At 34.6% G+C, this 19,597-nt stretch overlaps 1 protein-coding gene across 1 annotated transcript; it reads right to left on the bottom strand.

Moving 5' to 3' along the window:
• Window positions 1–2,078: 2,078 nt before the first annotated feature.
• On the bottom strand, window positions 2,079–2,961 carry LOC148949050 (kelch repeat and BTB domain-containing protein 3-like). The gene is given in 2 exon segments (XM_089092807.1): window positions 2,079–2,907; window positions 2,909–2,961. Coding segments are annotated over 2 exon segments (822 nt in total). The 3' UTR covers window positions 2,079–2,138.
• Window positions 2,962–19,597: the final 16,636 nt, after the last annotated feature.

Raw genomic sequence — 19,597 nt, 5'->3', positions numbered from 1 at the left:
AAGAAAACAAACGCTGGACAAGTGAGGCACGAAAGGCTAACCCAAAATGGGTAAAAAATATAAACAAAAAAAAATAATAATAATAATAATAACAAATTTCTATTCCACCATCACAGGTCAATACATAATTTTAATATTTTCTTCCTTAGAACTGATATTTGCCGAAATGATGCCTCAATTTGAATTCTATCTTTCAGCCTATATTTATTTGAAATAAATGGTATTTGGTATCTAATTGAAAATCTAGATCTTTCACAATTAACAAAGGGAATTCGATATGTTCCAGAACACCTAAGAGCCGAAGGAGGGGGCAGAATCAACAGAGATTTTTCATAAAAATAACTACTAGGATCTTGTATTTTAAAATGCCATTTTGATATATTAAGTTCTCTTATATGTTTCAGATCTAATAAATTAAAGAAAAGAAATAATGTTTCATTTTCCGATGCATCTCTAAGTTTTGATGGACGATGTAAAAAATTTCCAAGTATTCTCACTGCTTTATTTTGAAGGATCTGTAGGGGTTTTATATGCGTCCAAAAAGTATTTAAATAAATAATTGTGCAATAATTTAAATAAGGAGCAATCAAAGAATGATAAATTATTTTTAAAATTGAAAATGGAAAAACATGTTGCAAACGATACATAGACCCAATATTTTGCGAAAGTTTCACCCTTAAATGATCAATATGAGTTTGAAATGACAAAAGGGGATCAATATCAAAAGCTTGTGATAATGACAAAAGCTTGTGATAGGGATGATGGTTGCCCTCCGATCAATTTCGACTATTAAAAAGGGCACTAGCAATTTCAATTTCCAATCGAATGAGCCCTTTTCGAAGTTTCTACGAAAACTCCTTCTATACAAAGTGCCCTGGTATAAAAAAAGAAATAAATTTAATAATACATTGTACCCACACCGCTCTTTACTTAGACAGCGCTATTGCGCTGCCTATGATTATATTAACAGCATGGTTTTCAAAAAACAAATCCAGGCTTGAGTCCTCCCCGCTCAGATTCTTTATGATTTTTGTAACAGTTTCTAGCTCTGAATTTACATATTTTTGTTTATGTAGTTCAACTTTTGCTTACCTGCTTGTGCAGTTCCAAGATTTCAGACGGCTGATTTCCCTCTGTTCTCGCTAAATCACTGAGAATGAAATGAAAATCGTTTATTTTTAAGCCTTTTCAAATACAGAGGGATTCAGAACCAAACTTAAAATGTACAATAATATACAAAACAACCATTTCTGAATACCATTGCCTACTATTGCATGTTTAATAACATTGCATGTTTTTCCAGTTCAAATAATAATAATTATAAACATTTCTACAAAAACACTTGGTTGAACATATGCTTAATTGAGTGACAATGTATTGAATACATGCACCATAACATGCACAGTAACCAGACACCTGGTGTTGATTTTCCCATGGCAGCCATTTGTAAAAATAAAAAAAAAAAAAAAAAAAAAAAAAAAATCAAATGTTGAGAAATATAAGCATATCTATAAAACAAAATTATAAATTTGAATCCTTATCACTTTTACCAAATGTAATCGATATACTACGAAACGCAATACTTATTTGAAAATTTTATATTCTGGCCGACCCTTACCGATGCTCTGATTCCTGTACATATCGTCAATAAATTTGAGGGATTTTTGAAGTAGTAGCTTGAACCCCTAGAACTTTGGAGAAATGGTAAGATTCTCTAGAAGGGATTCAACCTCTTATCTAGAAAATTTTCACATATTTATCATCTCTACTATTTCCAAAACCACGACTGATCTTTTTTCAGAGTCTTTGGATAGCCAACTGTAAAGTGTCTTTGAAAAACCTTGAAATCTGCTAAAATCTGCTTGGGAGTTTTTCAAAACATCACAGGAGCATTTAACAAATTCTACAAAATCAGTAGTATTAAAATTGGTAACAAATTTGGGAGCTTCTTTCCCATTCACAATCATAAGAACCATCTCTTTCATAAGCTGCCATGATTTTTCCATTGCAGCCATTTATATACATTAAAAAAAAAAATCAAATGTTGAGAAATATAAGCATATCTATAAAACAAAATTATAAATTTGAATCCTTATCACTTTTACCAAATGCAATCGATATACTACGAAACGCAATATTTATTTGAAAATTTTATATTCTGGCCTACCCTTACCGATGCTCTGATAACTGTACATATCGTCAATACATTTGAGGGATTTTTGAAGTAGTAGCTTGAGCCCCTGGAACTTTGGAGAAATGGTAAGATTCTCTAGAAGGGATTCAACCTCTTGTCTAGAAAATTTTCGCACATCTATCATCCCTACGATTTCCAAAACCGCGACTGATCTTTTTTCAGAGTCTTTGGATAGCCAACTGTAAAGTGTCTTTAAAAAACCTTGAAATCTGCTAAATTGGGAGTTTTTCAAAGCGGCACAGCAGCATTTAGCAAATTCTACAAAATCAGGAGCATTAAAATTTGTAACAAATTTGGGAGCTTCTTTTCCTTCCGCAATCATAAGAGCCATCTCTTTTATAACTATCGTTTTTTCATATTGGTTTCCATAAGTGCAAAAAATACTCTTAAGCATTGTTAAATCTTGTTTGATGAAATAACTTTGGAGTAAATATTCAGCAATATCCTTTTTAATACCAGGAGAGTTGTACTTTTCTACAATGTATGTAAATGCATCTTCATTGGTTGTTTCGAAACCAGAAAAAGTTCCTTTTTTACAGTAATCCATAATAGTTTTCATGGCTTCAAAGTTCACATCATTAGCTTGAATAAGATTTGTTTGTTTTTCAAGCATATTTGCCTCTAGCATGGCCTTGAAGACATCACTAACAGCTGTTAAAAGGGACTTCTTGACTTCAACGTCACCACCATTACATTGAATAGTAATCATTGGTTTCTTCAATATTGAAATTGGTCAAAAATTTTCTAAGTCCACAAACTCGAATCATCTCTGAACAAGAATAAAATAACATTTGGAACGTCTCGGATTGGTAGCGGAGGGGGGGGGCGCGGGAGGCAGGTGAATTTTAAAATTAAACAGTGATACTTTATTTTTAAAAAATGTTTGTGAATCTTTGAAAAATGGTAATTTTATAAAAGCATATCATTGCCCCCTGGGGTTTTAAAAAAAATGTATCTGATCACACTTAAAGTTGTAGCTTCAGTTCTCAAAGTTTTCTATGTAAAATTTAAACTTTATTTAGTTACAATCAACCTCTTTTATCCTGTTTCTTCTCAGACAGCCCCGCAGCTCCCCCTCCTCCCTACGGTATAGGTAAATATTTTGGCGAAGAAATTTTATATAGAATTAATCAAAATATTTTTTGCATAAAATAATATTTTCAAAAAAAAGTGATGAACTCCATTAAACCAAAAATGAACAAAAATAGAATCAATTAATCAACCAAGCATGCAACTACCACAAATCAGTATCAATAAATAAATGAAACCCTAAACAAACATAAATTAAAATAAAACAAACTCAAAATGAGCAGAAATTAATCGGAGTAGGATTCTAAACCCTAAACCCTACACTTTCTAAAAGCCAGAATATAATTTGTACTTTACTGAAAAAAATTCAAATGAATTTACCGAAAAAAATGTGCATTGTCAGTTAAATATACGTATGCTGATATTTATTCCTTAAAATCTTAATTAATTTTTATATTTTTAAAGCTATAAGTGAAAATTTTAAAAAATTAATTCTTTTTCTTTCAATTTCCAATCAAATGAGCGCTTTTTGAAGTTTCTACGACAACACTTTCTATAAAAACCTTATATGTCCCCTGGGTATAACTTACAACCCTAACCCTGAAGGCTCTGAGGGGGTTGTCATCTTAGAAGACCTAATTTCCAGAACAATTAACTACGTTGAACAAAAAGGATATCTCAAAATTTTGATTAGATGTGTTTGGGGAAATGATGGTCGTGAGAGGAGGGTTAGTTTGCCTCCAATTACTTCCAACTATTAAAAAGGGACCTAGCCCTTTGAATTTCCAACCGAATGCACCCTTTTTCAAGTTTTTACAACAAAGATTTCAATAAAACCCTTATATGCCCCCAGGGTGTAGCTAATTACCCTTGTCCTGAGGGCTCTAAGGGGGTTAGCATTCTCAAAGACAAAATTTCCTGAATTTTCAACTACGGTGAACAAAATAGCCAATTCAAAATTTCGATTGGATATGTTTGGGGAAATGATGGGGATAGAAGGGGTGTTAGTTGCTCTTCCTTCACTTTCGACTATTAAAAAGCACAATAGTCCTTTCAGCTTCCAATTAAATGAGCCCTTTTTGATGTTTCTACGACAGAAATTTCTATAAAAACCATACATGCCTCCAGGGCATAACTTAAAACCCTTGCCCTGATGTTTGTGAGGGGGGGGGGGGGGGGTTGTTACCTCAAAGACCAAATTTCCAGAACTTTCGACTACGTTGAACAAAATGAATCTCTCAAAATTTTTATTGGAGGTGTTGGGGCAAAAGGTAGGCATGAGAGGGGGGGTAGTTGTTCTTCAATAACTTTCGACCCTTAAAAATGGCTCTAGTCCTTTCAATTCCAATCGAATGAACCTTTTTGAAGTTTCTACGACACCTTTCTACTACAGCCCTTGCCCTGAGGGCTGTGGGGGTTGTCATCCTCAAAGACCTAATTTACAGAACTTTGAACTACGTTAAAAAAAAATAGCTATTTCAAAATTCTGATTGTATATGTGTGGGGAAATGGTGCGACTGAGAGGGGAGTTAGTTGCCGTTCAATTACTTTCTACTATTAAAAAGGACACTTGCAATTTTAATTTCCAATCAAATAAGGTCTTTTTCAAGTTTCTACGCCAACACTTTCTATAAAACTTCATATGCCCCCAGGGCATACCTTAAATTCCTTGGGGCTGTGGAAAGGGGGGAGTGGTTCTCATCCTTGAAAACCTAATTTCCAAAACTTTCAACTAAAGTTAACAAAATGGCTATCTAATAATTTTGATTGGATGTGTGTGGGGAAAAGGTGGGCGTGAGAAGGGATTAGTTGCCCTCCAATTACTTTCGACTATTAAAAAAGAGCACTAACTCTTTGAATTTCCAATCGAATGAGACCTTGTTGAAGTGTCTACGACAAAGCTTTCAATAAGAACCTTAAATGCCCCCATGGAATAACTTACTACCCTTGTACTGAAGACTGGGGGGGGAGTGTCCTGCTCAAAGATATTCTTTCCAGAACTTTCAACTACATTGAACAAAATGGTTATTTCAAAATTATGATCAGATGTTTGGGGAAATGGTGGGCGTGGACGGGGTGTTAGTTGCATTCTAATCACTTTCGACTATTAAAAAGGGCACTAGCCATTTCAATTTCTAACCGAATGAGCCCTTTTTGAAGTTTCTATGACAACACTTTCTATGAAAACCTTATTTCCCCAGGTGATAACTTATTACCCTTACCCTGCGGGATGGGGGGGGGGAGGGAGGGGGTTGTCATCCTCAAAGACCTAATTTTTAGAACTTTCCACTACGTTGAACAAAATGGGTGTCTCAAGATTTTGATGAGAGGGGTGTTAGTTGCCCTGCAATCACTTTCGACTATTAAAAAGAACACTATCCCTTTGAATTTCCAATTGAATGAGTACTTTTTGAAGTTTCTACGACAAGGCTTTCTATAAAAATCTTACATACCCCCAGGGCATAACTTACAACCCTTGCCCTGAGGATTGTGTGGGAGTATCCTCCACGAAAACATAATTTATATCTGGAAATCAACTCCGCTGAACAAAATGGCTACCTCAAAAGTTTGATTGGATGTGTTTGGGGAAATGGTGGGCGTGGAAGGGGCATTATTTGCCTTCCTATAACTTTCGACTATTAAAAAGGGCACAAACCACTCCAATTTTCAATCTAATGAGTCCTTTTTAAAGTTTCTACAAAAACTCTTTCAATGCGATGGGCCCTGGTCTAAAACCAAAAAATAAACAAAAAAATAATACATTGTGCCAACATCGTTCTTTACTTAGGCAGCGCTATTGCGCTGCCCATGATAGGAAGAGGGTCAAAAAGATGTCCAATCTCAGATAACATGAATAACACATCCCCAAGGATAATGACTCTAAATTCCCAAATTTTTCCTTTCTTGTGCATAACTTTCGAAATCAAAGATCTAAATCCTGGTAAAGCAAAAAACAAACCCCATTCAAAAATTTATTTAAAAAAAGCTAACACCTGAATCAGTCCTTACTAGATACTTACAAAAAAAAAAAAAAAAAAAAAAAAAAAAAAAAAAAAAAAAAATTTTTCGTTGACTAGGAACTAAACACAATAATTTCGATGAAAACGTAAAAACGAGGGCTCGTACTAAGTCAAAACAAAAGCAAGTTAAGTCGTGTTCAATCCAAAACAAGCTCAGCCTCAACTTCACCCTAAAACACGCTTAGATCTGCCAGGTGTAAAAACGGGTTCTAGGCGTTCACCCCCCCCCCTAAAAAAATCCCCCTGGAAAAAAAGTCTTTCTAAATTTAAGAATTTTATTTGAGTTTTTTTTTATTTATATTCCGTAGGGGGAAGGAATTTTGGTACTTGTGTATTATACGCCACTCACTCAAATTAAAACTCGAGAATAAACCGGTTTCTTCGTTAATTTTTTTCAGCTTAGCATGAGACAAGACAAAGACAAGTGACAGAGTAGATGGGAAATATATAACTTGGGCTATAGGCTATATTCACACACAAGGGGGTGGGGTAAAGTATTTGGACAGTTTGAAGTCAGAAAACAATTCTTACTTCATAATATGCAGAATAATTGTACCTAACCCATCTTGCAAGCAGACCCGCTTTACTTTACCTCCCTCCCCCATAATATGCAAATATATAGCCCAAATTTGTTTCTGAAGTAACGTAGAAACTAACGAAGAAACCGGTTTGTTCTCGAGTTTTACGCACCGTAAACCTGATTGAGTGGCGTATAATAAACAAGTACAGGAATTTTTTATGGAGAGAGCCGTATTTAAAAACGATCAGAAATTAAATATTAAAAGACAATTTTTTTCAACTGAAAGTAAGGAGCAACCTCAAATCTTCAGAAATTATTACGTATATAAAAGGGGGTTGCCTCCTCCTCAAGACCTCACTTTTTTCGCTAAAATTTTTCTTATAGAATTTTAGAACATAGCTTATTGATCTAATTAAATGGCCATTGTGTTTCAGGAATCGTTCTTAAAGAAATAGGACAAAAAGTCAAAACTTTAGCGTAAAGACCAAGAACTTATGAAAGGGGCAACTCTTTTTACGTACGTAATAATTTCTGTTCGTTTGAAGTTTTGATGTTGCTCCTTACTTCAGTTAAAAAAACTTGTTTTTTTTTAAATTTCATTTTTGATCGTTTTTAAATAATTCCGGGAAATCCGACTCTCTATGAAAAATTCCGGTACCTGTGCATTATACGCCACTCACTCAAGGTTACCACGTGTAAAACTGGAGAATAAATAACTTTTTCTTTAGTTTCTTCGTTACTTTACAAACGAATTTGGGCTATATATTTGCACATTAGGGGGGGGGGGAGGGGTAAAGTATAGCGGGTCTGCATACGAAAAGTGTTAGGTACATTTATTCTGCATCTTATTAAGTAAGTAACTGTCCAAATACTTTCCCCCCTCCCCCGTGTGCGCAAATAAATAGCCAAATTTATATATTTCCCATCTATTCTGTCACTTGTCTTGTCTCACGCTAAGCTGAAAGAAACTAACGAAGAAACCAGTTTGTTCTCGAGTTTTACATAGCGTAAACTTAAGTGAGTGGTGTATAATACATAAGTATCAAAATTCCTTCTCCCTACGGCAAAAAAAAACAACAAAACTCAAATAAAATTTTCGAATCTGGAAAGCCTTATTTTCCACAGGTGGAATTTTCGAGGGGGGGATATTAATCATCGGAGGGGGGGGGGGGGGGTAAAAGCCGGTCACCGTAAAAACGACCTATTCTTGACTCGATGTAAAAACATGCTCCGGACTGACTCGTTGCAAAATCGAACTAGTTCCTTAGTCAGTGTAAGAACAAGCTATGCTGAACAAGCTATTCTCAAGCCACAGACTTACTAGTTACAAAAGCGAGCTAGGTCCTGACTTAAAACATAAAATGACGAAAAACTAAAGTTATACAAATATTCACCCTTGAAACAAGTATAAATTTCTATAGCTTAATAAATAGGTGAATCCTAAAGCAAAGACATATTAAATACTATAAAATTTTGGATGTATGGTTAGGAAGAATATTATTCAAATAAATATATTGAAAATGAGCATAATGTTTGGCTTGCTGTCGGGCTGAAGCCATACTGACCCTCATCGTGTTACATCGTTGGATCTAGACCATAGCTGATCTACGATTTCATTATAAACATATAATTGTATTATAGTTAGTTTTAACGACTTTTTTCTTCAGTTTAATGCACTCTCAGCTCATCTATTAAAAAAGTTTTGAATGGTTGTAAAAAAAAAAAAAAAAAAAAAAAAAAAAAAAAAAAAAAAGTTCCATTGGTTCACTTATATCCAAAACATAAATTGAGGTTTCATGGCAAGCGTAAACGAAACTCTAAGAAACAGAGTCTTGGTTGTAATGCATCAAAAGATCATATTTTGATGCTTAATCATAATGTGTAAAATTCATCAAGTTTAATGTTACCCATATAAAGTTATGAGCCGGCAGAATTTCCCCCAATTTTTGACAAAGGGGGGAAACACCCCCAAAACATTGAGTGACATTAATAAAACTCACACTATCAGATTCACCATATCAGAGAACCAAACTGTAAAATCCTTGGAGGAAGTTTTCGAAGAGGAAAGGATTTGGTACTGGTGCATTATATGGTCACTTCTATATACTGCTAAAGAAGTCAAACGGGAGATGTTATAGTCAAACGGGAGAGACAGATACCCGACCCGGTACTAAAACAGTTGTTAGAGTGGAATTGAGTGAAACGGGTGATCTAATATGAATGTTAAAATTACAATTTAGGATTTGCCAAAGACAGAAAAAGAGGCAGTTAAATTTTACAGGATAAGGGGTTATTGCCCAAGAGTGTGAAAATGGACACACCATGACTTTTAAACTTGTATGGGAAGCTTATTGGATAATATTGGAGGCGTTGTAAGTAGAAAGGGGGTACCAGCGCGATCCCTCACCCCTACTGCCATCTACAATTTAGTCTAACTCTGTAAGCACACCAAATAAGGAAATGGAATCCCTAGGGAGAACACGTGGTTAATGGGGTCAATGACCTAAATTTTCAAAGGTCGATTGTTGTTGTTGTTGTAAGTGCACGCTCGAGGCGAATGTTATGAGTTTCCAGAAATAGAAAACAGTTAGATCTCGTGTTTCCTTCTCAGCCAATCAGAGGGATTGCTTACATATTAGCGGCGGAGGGAATATGAGGAAAGGATTTTTACTATAGTTTTTATTAGTCTGTGAATAGAATTCAAAGGAGTGAGAAGAACAGTTTGACTTTACTCATTTGGATATATATTTGTGTGTTGATGATGAGTGGAATGTTTACCCTCTTAGAAGTTGATAGTGGAGTTGAAGCTAATAATACAAGAGCGCCAAACATTGGGATGGAAATCACGAAAGGATCACGGTTTTGTCTGGAGTGGGGTGCTGTATATGCAAGATATGTGATATCCTTGAGCAAATTTAAAATGGAGGATCAATTGTGTTTCGCCGCTAAAGTTGATATAGCACATGTGAATAGACTTCAATGTGCTTTAAGTGCATTGGTGAAACATATCGAAGACTATAGACTGTATCGCTAATCGTACATGCTTAGTATTATTGTTGTTGTTATAATTATTCAATAAAATTGTTTCGAAATCGAAAGTGTTCCCTTTCTTTTCTGGTTAGGTTAGGTTAGGGCCAGTCTAGAGTCAGCAGTCAGAGTGAAAGGATTGAAAAATGAATAAATTTGAGAAAGATTAGTGGTTCACGACAGTTGCCTATACACCGAACAAAGAGGAAATCTAAAGTGTAGATTTAAAGACATTATTGTATATATATATGCATTTTAACAATAAACAAATTTACAAACAATCTATGTTCAAATATTTATTCTGTTGTAATATCCATTTTTATCACTGTTTTAATGTATACTATCTCAGGAGGTTCTATTATTTGAACCTCATCCTCCTCCACTGGTATAATATTTATGAGAGAGGGTATCTCCTCAGCAAATAAATCCTCGGACCCACTCCTCAAGTGGCCGGCCACTTAACCTAATCTAACCTAACCTAACCTGTTATTCCTAGACCTAACCTAATCTAACCTAACCTCACAAATGTAGCTCTTAATATGGCTTTTCAGTGGAGTATTTTAAAATCCTCTGGAAATTTTGTGGTTGGGGGGAGGGGGTGGGGGGTTTTCAAGAGCGAGGGTAACCTAACCTACCCTGTTATTCCTAGACCTAACCTAACCTAACCTCACAAATATAGCTCTTAATATGGCTTTTCAGTGTGTTTTCCAACGAAAATATTTAAAATACGATGTAAATATGTACTAGCTACTAAAGTTCCGTTTTTACAGAAAATTTAAGTTTGAAAAATTATTCGTTATTATTTCTATTCATCTTTGATTTAGTCTAGTAGCTCTTTACTTTTAGTTGAAAAATGTCCTCTTGTGGAAAAAAAGTTTTTGTCACTCTAATAAGTTAATCACACCCTCGCTCTACTTTTAGTTGAAAATGCCCTCTTGTGAAAAAATTGCTTTTTTTGTGTGCACTTTTTGACTCTAAAATGTGAATTCAGCTCATCTGGGTCTGCGGTAGCTTACTAGCTACCACAGACCCAGATGGGCTGACACAGAATTTGCCCCCACAGAATTTGCTTTTTATTCCAATTGCAAATATTTAAAATGAATTAGTCCCTACAAATTACATACCGTAATCAAGTTTACTATGCTTGAAAAGTCTAAAGACTAGAAAGAATGTTTGCTGTTCGAATCGAACCAGTACTCAAACCGAATTAAACTGATAAGAGAGGGTCTATTCAAACGGATATTTATGGCGTGATTTGAAAAAAAAAGGTAAAACATCAAATTAAAAAATAAGTTTTCAGTTTGAAGTAAGAAGCAACACTAAAACTTAAGACGAACAAAAATTATTCTGTATATGAATGGGGCTGCCCCCGCCTCAACCCTCGCTCTACTTTTAGTTGAAAATGTCCTCTTGTGAAAAAAAAGATTTGTCACTCTAACAAGTTTATCTCTATACACAACTTTACAGAAAATTTAAGTTTGAACAATTATTCGTTATTATTTCAGCACATCTTTGATTTAGTCTAGTAGCTCTTTACTTTTAGTTGAAAATGTCCTCTTGTATATATGAATTCATCTTTGATTTAGTCTAGTAGCTCTTTACTTTTAGTTGAAAAATGTCCTCTTGTGGAAAAAAAGTTTTTGTCGCTCTAATAAGTTTATCTCTATAAACAAATTTACAGAAAAATTAGTTTTGAACAATCATTCGTGATTATTTCATCACATATTTGATTTACTCTAGTAGCTCTTTACTTTAAGTTGAAAGATGTCATCTTGTGGAAAAAAATTTTTTGTCAGTCTAACAAGTTTATCACTAGACATAACTTTACAGAAAATTTAAGTTTGAACAATTATTCTTTTTTATTTCTATACAACTTTGATTTAGTATAGTAGCTCTTTACTTTTATTTGAAAATGTACTCTTGTGGAAAAAAAAGTTTTAGTTACTCTAAAAAGTTTATCACTAGACATAACTTTACATGAAAATTTAGTTTGAACAATTATTCGTTATTATTTCAGCACATCTTTGATTTAGCCTAGTAGCTCTTAACTTTTAGTTGAAAAATGTCCTCTTGTGGAAAAAAAAGTTTTTGTCACTCTAATAAGTTTATCACTAGACATAACTTTATAGAAAGTTTAAGTTTGATAAATTATTCGTTATTATTTCTACACATCTTTGATTTAGTCTAGTAGCTCTTTACTTTTAGTTGAAAAATGTCCTCTTGTGTAAAAAGTTTTTTTCACTCTAACAAGTTTATCACTATACATAGGTTTACAGAAAGTAACCTCTTAGTTTAACTGAGGTATTGGACCTTTCATCTATGCCGAACAAAAAAATAACTAGTTGAAGTTTTGTTTAAATTCTTCATCAATATAAAATCAAAAACATGAAAATTAAAAATGTAAAATGTATATTTCAAAGAAATAACAGTCTTCTTAATAATATAACATTGATAAACAGTGGAAACTGGTTTTCTTTAGTATTGTTTGTGAATGATTAAAAGATGATGACTGACAAAAACATTTTTGAAACTAAAAAAAACTTTAAAATTTAGTTAATTGTCAAATGATGTCGAAGTGTAATTTTCTCCAGAAATTGAAACCCGCTGAAAATTTCCAAGAATCATTCTTCCACAACATTGTTTAAAATTTTAATTTATATTTCCATCATAGTGTTCTCAATCTTTTTTAGGATGTATGGCATGTGTGGGGGCTCACTCTCGAGGAGGAGGAGAATCTTCTAGCTACATGTGCAGAGATCGAGAGCATCGAGATTACACCTGAGGAGGACGAAGAACTCTCTACATGTAGAGCGGAGGATCTCTTGAGGAGTGGGTCTTCGGATCGAATACTTAACCCGAGACTTTGAGTGCGTGAAGATTTATTTGCGGAGGAGATACCCTCTCTCATAAATATTGTGCCAATGGAGGAAGATCTCTTGAGGAGTGGGTCCGAGGATTTATTTTCTGAGGAGATACCCTCTCATAAATATTATACCAGTGGAGGAAGATGAGGTTCAAATAATAGAACCTCCTGAGATAGTATACATTAAAACAGTGATAAATATGGATTTTACAAAGGAATAAATATTTGAACATAGATTTTTTGTAAATTTGTTTATTGTTAAAATGCATATATATATACAATAATGTCTTTAAATCTACACTTTAGATTTCTTCTTCTTCGGTGTATAGGCAACTGTCGTGAACCACTAATCTTTCTCAAATTTATTCATTTTTCAATCCTTTCACTCTGACTGCTGACTCTAGACTGGTCCTAACCTAACCTAACCAGAAAAGAAAGGGAACATTTTCGATTTCGAAACAATTTTATTGAATAATTACAATCACAACAATAATACTATGCATGTACAATTAGCGATACAGTTTTTTGTCTTTAATATGTTTCACCAATGAATTTAAAACACATCGAAATTTATTCACATGTGCTATATCAACTTTGGTAGCAAAAGACAATTGATCTTCCATTTTAAATTTTCTGAAGGATATCTCATATCTTGCATATACTGCATCCCATTCCAGACAAAGCCGTGATTTCCACCGCAATGTTTGGTGCTCTTGTATTATTACCATCAACTCCACTATCAACTTCTAAGAGGGTAAACATTCCACTCATCATCAACACACAAATATATATCCAAGTGAGTAAAGTCAAACTGTTCTTCTCACTCCTTTGAATTCTATTCTCAGACTAATAAAAACTATAGCAAAAATCCTTTCCTCATATTCACTCCACCGCTAATATGTAAGCAATCCCTCTGATTGGCTGAGAAGGAAACATGTGATCTAACTGTTTCCTATTTCTGGAAACTCATAACATTCACCTCGAGCGTGCACTTACAACAACAACAACAAATAAATCGACCTTTGGAAATTTAGGTCATTGACCCCATTAACCACGTGTTCTCCCTAGGGATTCCATTTCCTTATTTGGTGTGCTTACAGAGTTAGACTAAATTGTAGATGGCAGCAGGGGTGAGGGATCGCGCTGGTACCCCCCTTTCTACTGTTGTAAATTGCATTTAATATGGTATGCTTTACCCCCCCCCCCCCCCCCCCAATATGCAAATATATAGTCAAAATTTGTTTATAAACTATATATTTATCTTATTTTATTTCATTAGCATAAACCAAACTTGACTTCTTTAGCAGTATTAATTAAAAAAAACTTTTTCTACAAAATAAGTTTAAGAACTCCATTAAACCAAAAATAAGCAAAAATAAAATAAAATAATCTACCAAGCGTGAAACTACCACAAATCAGCATCAATAAATAAATGAAACCCAAACGAACGGAAATTACAATAAATAACCGAATCAAACTCAAAACGAGCAACATAAATGTTTTTACTTTTATAAATTTAATAAATCAAATAATATTAACATTTTGATTAACAAATACCAGTATATGTATATTAAACTGACAATGCACATTTCATTTGTCTTTTTTTTTTAGTAAAGTGCAAATTGTGTTCTGGCCTTTGGAAGGCATAGGGGTTTTGAGTCCTACTCATGTTAATTTCTGCTCGTTTTGAGTTTACTCGGTTATTTATTGTAATTTCTGTTCGTTTGTGGTTTCATTTATTTATCGATCCTGATTTGTGGTAGTTTCAAGCTTGGTAGATTATTTGATTTTATTTTTGCTCATTTTTGGTTTAATGGAGTTCTTTACTTTTCTTTGAAAAACTTATTTTGTGGAAAATTATTATATTATTATATAATCTTATTATATTTTGTGGCAACGCTAGTGATAACACGTGCTATTTATTCTAAGTGAAATAAACTTGATTTTTGTGGCAAACGCTATCGATTTTGACAGACTTTGGTATCAATCGGCTGGAAAATAATCAGTGAATCGACTGCGATAGAAAACTATACTCAAAACCTCTGTCTCTTCTCTTTTCTGGTCCTTCATAACTATACAAAGACGGTGAAAATAAATTTTAATCTGAGCAGTGTTGCCGGAGATTGACTGTTGCGCTGGCGGAGTTGTGCCCGAAATTCGTAGTGCAGTGTTGCCAACTTGTGTGCTGATTCAAAATTAGCCAAAAAAGCAAAAAAAAATTTTGTGACGAATATGAGCACAGCATCAAAACGTCCTCGTCAGTCTCCCAAAAAAGGTGTAGATAAATGCTCAGCATGTGGATTGGGACTGGAAGAAGACGGAAAAGCCGGCCTTTGCGACGGTTGTGAACTCTGGTTGTGCGCCACATGTCTCGACATGTCTGATCCTGAATATGAACTATTTACTAGAATGAGTCGCCGTTTGGGATCCACGTGGCACTGCCCTAGGTATAAACATAGTGATAAGCCTATCACACCTGAAATCATTCGTGAAATAGTGATTGATTCCCTTGCCACGTTCAAAGCAGATTTACAGAACGAACTTGAGATAAAATTCCAGTCACTTTTGAAACCTCTGGCTGAACAAATTTCCCTAGTAGAGCAGGAAATAGCTTCTAAATGTTCCCAAGCTGATTTAAAACAACAGGTTACCACCGTAGTGTCAGTCGAAGTTTCTAAGGCTAAACAAAGCCTGTTCGATGAAATTTCCGGTAAAATTGACATAGACTTGCAGAGCCGAGTTCCAGTGCAGGATACTAACCAGGTTCAGCGTGAGCTTGGAGACATTGCACAAAAACAGAAGAATATAATTCTATTTGGCCCAAAAGAAGACGCTGCAGTGAACCAAAAGTTGCAGAATCAGGTGGACTTAAAGTTTATCAACGAAGAACCCTTGCGCAATTGCCCTGTGAAATGCTCATTTTCTGTGAGATTGGGTCGTAAACAAGTTAATAGAAGTAGGCCGATAGAAATGATATCCAAATATCCACTCGACCGCGATTTGGCCGCCATCTTCTTAGTGAGTAAACAAGATGCTCTTAAAACTAAAATACCAAATTTTTGAGTTTCTTATGACAAAAGTGAAGCCGAGTTAATCGATAAGAAGAAGTATGATGTTCTGAAAAAAGAGCTGAATGAGAAAATTGCAGCCGGAGAGAGCGGTTGGAAGATCAAGACACGCAAAAACGGACCGGAATTAGTTCACGAGGAGCCTTTTCGTCGCCAAGCCGGATTTGAGATGTCCGAGTGAAAATCTGCAAGTGATTTATACTAATACTGACTGTTTGTCTACTAAATGGGAAGAATCTAGTGAGTTAACGTGGGTCCGTGTGCCACATGTGGTTGTTGAAACTGAAGTTTTGCCAAAACATTGTAATGACCCATTAGCTTACTTTCAGCATTTAACTGATTATAGTTTAGTGTTTAATAAACAAGCAAAACGAGGGATATGCATTTATATTCATACATCCATTAAGTTCAGTGAGATTGTTAACCCCATTTTTGATTTGGTTTCTGAGTGCCTTGTAGTTTATATTAAATTACCTTCGCTGAATAATTATCTGCGTCTTGCTGCTTTTTACAGGAGCCCAACACTTGGTCCATCTAGTTGTGTAAATGATGCCAATATTTTGAATTGTTTGACTTATCTTGTGAAAAATAGTCACAAATTACTTGTGGTGGGTGATTTCAACCTCCCTAATATTGATTGGCAGACGCTGAGCACAAGTCAGCCAGGTGAGTCGTATGAACAGACTTTTTTAGATAGACTTGATGATTTGTTTTTGCACCAACATGTAAATAGCCCCACGCGGGCAAGAGGCGATTCTATTCCCTCAATATTGGATTTAGTAATTACGAAACATGTTGATGATATTTTAGGCTTGGAAATGTTTTCTCCACTAGGAAAAAGTGACCATTCTGTAATTCCAATTACTATGAATACGTTTGTCCAGCGAGAAAATACTGATTCTCGTAGGTATGATTATGCTAGGGCTGATTATCAGTCAATGAGGGAATTCCTAGTGTCTTTGAATATCACGGATGAGCTGCAGAAAGGAAAAATGGCGCCTGACGTTGCATTTGAATTTTTTAAACAGGCATTGATAGAATGTAGGGATAGATTTGTTCCTTTGATTAAAAAATATTCTGGCCAAAGGAAGAGACCAAAACTACCTAGACATATACTCAAGTCAATCCGGGAAAAAAATCATCATTGGAGATCTTACACTAAACTAAAAATTGATCAAAAGATTTCGCAAAAACCCAGGTCTATGAATCAGGATGACACATGGTCATTGTATAAACGTGCTAGGAACAGGGCCGCAGAGTTGTTAAGAGCGAATAGGGAAGTAGTGGAATGACACATTATTCAGTCGAGCAAAACTCGCCCAAAGCAGTTTTGGAAATATGTAAATAGAAACAAGCCGAACTTTTCACCGAGTAACTGCACATTCACGCATCCGGTTACACAATAAAAAATTGATGACGGTTTTGATAAAGCATGGATATTTAATGAAACTTTTGCATCAGTTTTTGTTACACCTAACCAGACACATCATGACCAAGATTTAGTTCAGGGAATACAAAGTGGGACTTTATCATGTAATGATATAGACTTTAGTGTTGCAGAGGTTCATCAGATACTTAAAAAACTTGATACATCTAAGTCCCCAGATATAGATGGATTTCCTAACATTATGATAATACAGATTGCTGATGTAATTGCACAACCGCTTACGTTTCTGTACAATCAGTCCTTGGCGACAGGTTCCTGTCTCTCAGGTTGGAAGAAGGTAATGGTTAAACCCCTGCACAAAGCCGGTCTAAAATCAGATTTTAAAAATTACCGTCCGATTTCCCACACATCTATATTTTGCCGGGTTATGGAAAAGCTGATTGTTGCAAGAATCCAAACTTATTTTGATGAAAATAATCTTTGGAATCCTGCCCAGCATGGTTTTCGTAAGAGAAGGTCTTGCAACACTCAACTTCTGGAAGTTATTGTTGATTTTCAGCATTATGCTGATTTTAGTATACTGTTTGATTGCATTTACATTGACCTCTCCATAGCTTTTGACAAAGTTTCTATGTCACAACTAGTTGAAAAATGTCGACTCTATAATATTGGTGTAAGAGAAGTTGATTGGATTACTGATTATTTGAGTGGTAAGTCCCAAAAGGGAGTTGTTGGTGAAGCAGCATCTCAATCAATTGATGTCCTGAGTGGGGTACCCCAGGGTAGCTGCTTGGGCCCTATACTCTTCTGTATTTTCATCAATGATTTACCATCTTGTGTTCGTCATTCGTCAGTGAAGTTGTTTGCTGATGATGCCAAAATTTACCGACCAATACTAACTACCGATGATGAGCCTATGCTTCAAGAAGATCTTGATTCAATAACACGATGGTGCGAGTCTAATTCGATGTTTGTAAATGCATCAAAATGTGCAGTGCTTCATTACGGGAATAAAAATCAGCCCTGCCGTGCATACTCCCTATCTGGCTCACAGATACCGTCAGAAGAATTTGTACGCGACCTCGGTGTTCACTTTGATATACATTTAAAATTTGATAGACATGTTTCGACTGTAGTAAGAAATGCAAATTACCAACTCCTCACTTTAAAACGGAATTTCAGGAAGTTTAATCTTAAGAATTTTATGTTACTTTATAAATCATTTGTCCAGCCAGTTGTTGAATATAATACTTGTGTTTGGTTTCCTCTGAATGTAACAGACAAGCACTGAGTTGAAAAGATTCAGAGGTGGGCGACAAAAAGGATCCCTTATTTGAAACACCTTCCTTACACACAAAGACTAACTAGGCTCCAATTTCCTTCACTGCATTTCCGACGTCGCCGTACCGACCTCATAAACACATTCAAAATAATCAAAGGCGTGGACAATATTGAGCTAGGAAAATTTTTCGAATTCAGCCACTACCACTTGACACGACAGCATCCTTATAAAATTTACCCACCAAGAACCCACAGGAAAATTGGACACAATTCATTTGTTAATAGGGTCACAGACTCTTGGAATAATTTACCGCCAGAAGTTGTTGAAGTCGGATCAGTTGAATCGTTTAAGAATATGTTGGTTGATAGCCAGTTTTACACAAGTGCCTTTTCAGTTTAGACCTTTGTGTTGCCTTTCATTTTATTATATATTGTATTAGTACGACAAGCTTTTTAGCTTACCGTTATGTGGATTAATAAATAAATAAATAAAAAGTTTTTTTAATTAATTTCTGTACGTTTAATATTGACATACTCTTTTCAGGGAAAAACAAAATTATAGTTCAAATCTATTCTTTTTTTTAATACTTTATAAATTGGCCTGCTACTTGTCTGCTGGAGAAGATTTTTCAGCAATTTTTCACAACATGCACCGTTTTAAAAATCTGGACACAAATAGTAGTGTTTAATTTAGTTTCATACCTCCTCTAGTTGACCTGAAATAGTAAACTTGATACCATTCGCAAAAAAATCTGTTTACTTTCTTTGATAGCTTGACTTGACTTGACTTTTATTTTCAACTAATAATACATCATACTTAACTGGCACTTACAACACATTTTTTGAATAACATTATCAACAAACGTAGAGATGGTAAGAACGTATGACGTTTTATTAAGCCACTATTGTGACTTGAGCAGCGTCACACAATCTTTTATCATAAACCAAAACTCATTCACTCTTTCTACTCTTTTCATACCATTCAATACAAATTATCTCAATTTAACATTTTTTTTTAACATTTTCATTTACAACTTAATTACAATTTAACATTAAAAATACTCTACAAAAAAAAAAAAAAAAAAAAATAAAAAAAAAAAAAATTCCCACCCAACAAAAACTTTTTTAATCTAATTTTAAACTGAAACTGGTTTTCTGACTCCCTAATGCTCTCCGGGAAACCATTACATAAATTAACTGCATAATTT

Source organism: Artemia sp. Qi Xiang Cuo, chromosome 8, assembly GCF_049724085.1.
Source record: "Artemia sp. Qi Xiang Cuo chromosome 8, ASM4972408v1, whole genome shotgun sequence".
In the NCBI taxonomy this organism is placed as follows: Eukaryota; Metazoa; Arthropoda; class Branchiopoda; order Anostraca; family Artemiidae; genus Artemia; species Artemia sp. Qi Xiang Cuo.
Note: the sequence above shows the minus strand (reverse complement) of the source record. Positions and strands in the feature narration are given on the sequence as shown.